The 6,560-nt window shown below is 38.5% G+C and overlaps 1 protein-coding gene and 1 pseudogene across 2 annotated transcripts; both read right to left on the bottom strand.

Moving 5' to 3' along the window:
- Positions 1-408: 408 nt before the first annotated feature.
- Positions 409-1,053, bottom strand: LOC149146685 (amino acid transporter AVT3C pseudogene; annotated as a pseudogene).
- Positions 1,054-1,747: 694 nt separating this feature from the next.
- Positions 1,748-5,901, bottom strand: LOC149146684 (aspartyl protease family protein 1-like). 2 transcript variants are annotated; one of them, XM_089448194.1, is made up of 3 exons: positions 4,924-5,901; positions 2,464-2,690; positions 1,748-2,220 (listed from the first exon to the last, which is right to left on the bottom strand). In XM_089448194.1, exons 1-3 carry the CDS (start codon positions 5,119-5,121, stop codon positions 2,094-2,096), a joined length of 552 nt encoding a protein of 183 aa, XP_089304320.1. In that variant the 5' UTR covers positions 5,122-5,901; the 3' UTR covers positions 1,748-2,093. The 2 variants fall into 2 exon arrangements, with proteins under 2 accessions (XP_089304320.1, XP_089304319.1); XM_089448193.1 differs by having other exon boundaries at positions 1,758-2,220; positions 2,464-2,705; positions 4,924-5,892.
- Between the last annotated feature and the right edge of the window lie 659 nt (positions 5,902-6,560).

Here is a 6,560-nt window from a genome sequence, read left to right as displayed (position 1 = left end):
AACTTCAAAAATATCAGTTCAGAAATGATAGCACTGAATGATATCCAATAAAAAGAGTTACAATCCATATTAGAAACCATAAATCCATGCTTAATGCTGTGATTTCATTGATATCAACACAAGCAATTTGATAAATACAAGCACTGCACTTTGATTTTGGCAGTCGATAATAATATTACATCTTTACATCAATTTTGGTTTGAACCTGTGAAGCTCAAGGCCCAAATATAACTCCATGCTTATTGGGTTTTCATGCTCTTGACATGGCTTGGAACCTCCGCCCTAGCCACTTACAAGAATGTTTATTTGCTACAGATTTGAGTAATAGATGAAACTGACCCACCAATGCCAAAGACAATGCCGAATACGATGAGCAAGGCATCAGCAAGGATCCATATCAGAGATAATTCATGCCAACAAGCATGCAAATGAAACAGAGCAGGAAATAGAAACCCTAAAATACAACCAATACTGCTCCCAATCAGAGATAAAAAGATCTGCAAATGAAGGGACCAGAATTGAGACTATTGTTATCAAGAAAATCGCAAGAGATCTGATCATCAAGGAAAACTCCCCTCTGCTAAACCTCCCTTCTAGGACTTCATAAACATGATTCATCATCAGTGGAAATGTGAAGAAAAGGTTCAGACATAAGGCAATCTGAACAAAATCTGTGATCCAGCTTTTCCCCAAGTTCAGAGTCACCATATCTCTGGTTGCACTTCCAAAATCAATATACTCGAATGCTCCGAAACCCCCATAAATGAGAGCAATGAAGAGAAATGCAACGGCCAAAACTCCACCAAATCTATGTTTTTTCTCCATAGCTAATTCCAGGGGCAAAATCATGCTTACCCCTTCAAATGCATAGATTGCTACACCCACTCCATAAGGAATAGCAGAGAAACCTGTGAAAGCATGAACATCTGGACCCACAGTACTCAATATGGACAACACATCTTGCACCACAACAGTTAGCATTGCAGAAATGTAAATGGTATATGCTAAAACACTAAAAGGGGCCAGATGGGTAAGGGTTCGAATCCCACTCATGATGAGCTCCAGTGGAAAAATGACCCATATGGAGCCTACCTTCCTGGTAACATCCAACGAGGTAGACAAACAGACTCCATGAGGATTCAACAAGGATTCTTGGGATTTGGGATTGGGCTGTGGTTTGGATCCTGTAAACATGTAAGACAGAGTATTCCCTGTGAATATGAGATAACCTACACAAACTCCTGCCATGCAGAGGACCACCATAAAATCCACCATGGCTTTCCTTCCCTGTACTTCCATAAACAGCAAAGCCCAGATCTCCAAAGCTATCTATTTTCTGAAATCCTTGCCTTTTGAGGGCCCTCTTAGACCACACCAACAGCGTCATGCCATAATAGGCAATGCATGCCACCAGTGCCAGTACAATAAGGCCTGAGAGCCATCCAGTCTTCATGAAAGTGTAGGTCAATCCCAGCACTCCTGCTCCTACAATCGATACCATTTTCGACTGTAAATATGTTTTCCACCCCACACCTGGAAGGATCTGCATTTGAAGAAACACAAATGGAATGAAAGGGTGACTACTAGGGCTGAATTTGTGACTGCTTTTTATCACAACTTTGATGCTTACACCCTAGATGATTGCTTCTTAACCCTCAAAATAAGAATCAGAGAGGCTGCATGAAAGAGTTCCGCCAAGGCACCCCACTTGTAGAGCTTATTTCTCCTCTGCAAGTAGTTTCCATGTATATGGATGGGCTGAATAGTCCATCCAAGGATATGTCAAAGCAGTCGAAGCCTTAAAGCCTACTTGAAGACATGTATATTTAGAGATTTCCAGAAGCTGCTTTACAACAAAAGATTATTTATTAAAAAAAACAGTGAGGACTAATACTATGGGAATTGAAAATCCCCTGTAATAACCACTGTCTGACAACCTAATTAAAATTATTTTTCCTGTTTACTGAAGCCTTAGCCTACAAACTATGTGCTTCTACCTACAACCTCAAAAATATCAGTATCAGAAAATGATAGCACTAAATGATATCCAATAAAAAGAGTTACAATCCATATTAGAAACCATAAATCCATTCTTAATGCTGTGATACAAGGCCTGATTTGTGTAAAACGGTAGGGACAGATATAGGTTCAATGCCAAGCCCAAGTAGGCCATTTGGAGCTGCAGCTTCTAGAAATGTGCCTGTTTGTACCCTTCCACACCTATCAAATGCACAAGCAAAGATGCAGTGATTAGTGTTCATTCATTTGTAGCACTTAAAAAGGGAAAAGCACTTGATAGTGCACACTGCACAGCAATATTCAGGTCACGTGTCATAGTCAAATTCAGTATGGTCTCAGACTGCTATCTAGAGGCAGAAAACTCATTTCTAAAAATTTTAGTCTTTATTTCTAAAAAAATAAAGAAAAAAAAAATCACTTACAACAGCAAAAAATAAATCATACCCGAATGTGATAGGCGCCTTCACCACCGTTCCATTCTGTGATCCATCTCCAGGAGTCAGATAAAGAACATCCTCCACTAAAGTTCCTGCAGTGGATGTATCTTCTGAGAGATATGTAACGTTGTATGGGCATTGATCACTAGATTTGGAGCATTGATTTTGTAAATCACACAGAGTATTATTACAAGTAACTTGCTTGCTTGTCTTAGAGGCTGATGGACTGTAAGTCTGCAAATCGATGTCCTGTTGAAATCAGAATTAAATCACAAACTAAATCCCACTCCAAGTTGAGGCATAGAAATGATTAATTCTTTTTCTGAAGAATTCCATATCAAGGAAACACACAGAAGCACAAGATATGAAGAAGACTAAGCATGCAACAAAATGGCCTTTTTGGGAAACCCTTGTGGGAATTCCCCGCGATTCCTATAAATCCAGCACATTTCCAGATTGTTTGACCATACAGGCTGATTTGGAGACCTCTAAAAATCCCAGGGAAGTTAAAAATCTGTGAATAGGAAACATTGCCAGTGTGGAAGAAGGATTGACCACTGGATTCGAGTCGGAACCGCGCCTGAAATGCACCGGCAAGAGGGCCATGTTGTTGCACATTTATCCTACTTCACAAGATAATAAGTTATTTTGTACTTAGGAATCATTTTTACATGCTTCATTCACACTGCAGAGGAGTTATTTTGCCTGACAAGGAAGAATGCAAATGCATTTAGTAAGTGGAGAGAATGTTGTGCATATGAAAGAAACATTGTCACTATGCCATAATAAATAGGGTTCTGAAAGGCCAAGCTGATGCTAATGCCTGCCAATTTCAATGTTCAGCCTTAGAAAATGTACATTGATGAGAATGGTGGTAGTACCGTAGTATATATGAGGTTAGTGGTATTAGTATGCTCTTTCCCAACTATAGATAAGGTGTTTCAAATAACTGTGATTCTAAGGTGTTAGAAGGATGGTGCAACTTGAAGTGACAACCTGTAATTCAGTTCCTTAAGTAACTTTGTGCGAAATAGCATCGGCAAAAATTGGTCCAGGGTCAGCAACTTGGGAAGTCAGCCAACTAGGATAAAAAATATGCAAAAAATGGGCAAAATTTGGCAAAGCATAAACTCTGACCTACAAAACTCTGTGATTCGTTTTGGGTAAGACTACTATCAGTTGGATTTCTAGGGATTAGTTCCTTGTTAAATCTGGCATTCATGCTGTAATCAGTATTAGAAATATGTGACTAAAAATTTTTAACAGTATTTAGAGTTCTTCACATCAACCTATATCTCCAAGTAAATTATATTAATCTCTTTTCAGTAGATTTAATTATTGGAACGACCTGCAAGTCCTTAAAGCTAGGTCATCAACTACGAGAAGAGATGGTTTAAAAGAAATCTCTTAGCTTGAATTGATTTTCAAAATCTAGTTTCAAGCATCAGATGAATCAAATAATTTTATTGTAATCAAGCAACATGTATAGTCGCTCTTATATGTCTTTTCCCTAGCTGTTTCTTATGCAATAAAATGTTTTCAATTGAACTTGGTTGCTAAAGGTTTGACAATTTGTCTTTGGAAACAGCATAAACCTCTGGTTGGTGGCCTATTGAAGAAAATAGCATCAAGCCAACCAAACTGCCCTATCAAGTTTAAAAGGCAGTGCCAATAGTATGCACCCTGTTGACCTCTGTTCTTCTGCAAAAGCAACGGTTCTTGCTTGTCTTTGCAGATGTATCTTGCACTTCAGCTAGAGATACAGGTTTTGGAAGGCTAAAGAAAATTACTGATTAATACAGGAAAAGTTGTGGAATTTTGGGAATGTGAAGCACCAAAACACAGGTAAACATCCTCACAGATTTTTACTTTGGAATGGCAAAGCTCAGGCAACAAACATGACCCCATTATGCACCCATGTTCTCACTTTGGCTCAGGAAATCATCAAAACACAATCAAGACACCCTTATATGGAATTTTACTTTGAGCGGTGAAGCTTATGAATCAAACATGACTCTATGCTTATTATGAACCCATGTTCTCTCTGTGGCTCGGGAAATCAACCAAACACAATCAAACAACCTCATTGAATTTTACTTGGATATGGCAAAGCTTAGGGATCAAACATGACTCCATGTTTATTATGCACCCATGTTCTTACTGTGGCTCGAAAATCAGCACTGGCCACTCACAAATAATTTTCAACCATCCCGAATTTTTTACTCTCGAAAATATGTTCAAAAGGGTTCCGTTTTCTACCTTTAATATTTGATCAACACCATGCCCATGGAAAAAACTAACAGATGGGCACAATAGCCCATTGCTGATAAGAAGAATGAAACCATAGTCTAAGTGGAATTCACAGCCAGTGCAATCTCACATAATTGTTTATCACAAGAATAAAATTCAACATTAATGTAATAGGTCAGTAGGTTTAACAGGGAGAAGCTGAAAATGCAATACATACAAGTCCATAGCTAGGTGCAGAAGTAGGAGCACACTGTTGGCAATCACAAGGCACCCAGAACAAATCGCTGCCCATATCAAGTGCTACAAGTAAAGTTACATTAGGTGTGCCCACTTGAACCACAGTGTAGTACAAACTGTCCAGATCACAGAACAGGAAGTTAGGAGCGTAATGAGCGATTAAATTAGAATCAAACATGGAACTTTAGCAATGCAAATTTCCCTGTACTTCCCTAAACAGCAAAGCCCAGATCTCCAAAGCTATATTTTCTGAAATCCTTGCCTTTTGAGGGCCCTCTTAGACCACACCAACAGCGTCATGCCATAATAGGCAATGCATGCCACCAGTGCCAGTACAATAAGGCCTGAGGGCCATCCAGTCTTCATGAAAGTGTAGGTCAATCCCAGCACCCCTGCTCCTACAATCAATACCATTTTCGACTGTACCTATGTCGGGATTAATGGAGGCTACAAGGAATCAGAGTATCTTCCATGAATTCAAAAAACTGTTAACCCCGCACCCACCCTTGATCTTCATCTTCAGAAGTTTTCTGCCCACACCAAAAACCGCTGCTGACCCAAATCATGCTGACCCAAATCAGACGAGAAGACAGAGATTCAGAAGTTTTCTTCCCACACCAAAAACCGCTGCTGACCCAAATCATGCTAACCCAAATCAGAGGAGAAGACAGAGATACAAAAATGTGAGAACCAGAATCATAAAACAGGAAGCAGATAAAAAAATCTGGGAACTGGGGATTCGGTTCCAAAAATCTGAGAATCCAAACCAAAAATGGTCTGAATACCGCCACCCACTTCGATATACCCATAAAATTTCCCCGTGTCGCTTCAGACCTCAGGGCCATAAAATTTCCCCGTGTCGCTTCAGACCTCAGGGCGTGCGACTCTTCACTGATCAGAATGTTCTCCACGGATGATCTAATGGCTGGAGATGATTTAATCGTCTAACAATCCATTTAACGGCCCACGTTGAGACACGGTGGCATGGAGGGGAGTTCGTCTGAGAGGGAACGCCTTACGGCGTAATAAAGTAAACATAAATGTAAGTAATTAAACTTAAGAAAAAAAAAAAAAAAGCAGAGAGGACGTATTAAAATTAAAGGAAGCCAGCGAGGGAATCTAGAAAAGAAATAAAGATTAAAAGGGAAGAAAATAAGAATTGGGATGAAAATGGAAAACTTAAAAAGTGAACGGGGTTTCAAATAAAAACAATTAATATGTAAAGTTGGGTCACATCTCGGGAGGGTACAACAAGAAAAAACATAAATAATAATTAAAGTAAATGAGGTTACAGATCATTGAAGGAAATTGCATTGAACAACACATTACGGGAACAAATTTTAAAGAATATATATAATAAAAAATTAACTTTTATTATAAAAAATAATAAAGAGATAATATCAATTGAAAAAGTATTTATTTAAAATATCTTAAAGAATTAGATCTGACAGGTAGTTTAATTGGTTGAAGCTTTTTTAATTTATTGGCTTTTTGTCACGAGGTATTAGTTCAATTCTTTTTTTTTGTTGTGTCTATCAGGGTTATCAATTCACTCTTGACTAAGCCAAAATTCAACTTCTCTATATAATTTTATAAAAGGAGCTAAAAGAAAAAAAT

The sequence above is a fragment of the Pinus tabuliformis genome, chromosome X (genome assembly GCF_031772625.1).
Source record: "Pinus tabuliformis cultivar Carrire ecotype Pingquan chromosome X, CPIR1, whole genome shotgun sequence".
In the NCBI taxonomy this organism is placed as follows: Eukaryota; Viridiplantae; Streptophyta; class Pinopsida; order Pinales; family Pinaceae; genus Pinus; species Pinus tabuliformis.
This window is presented reverse-complemented; position numbering and strand designations above follow the sequence as displayed.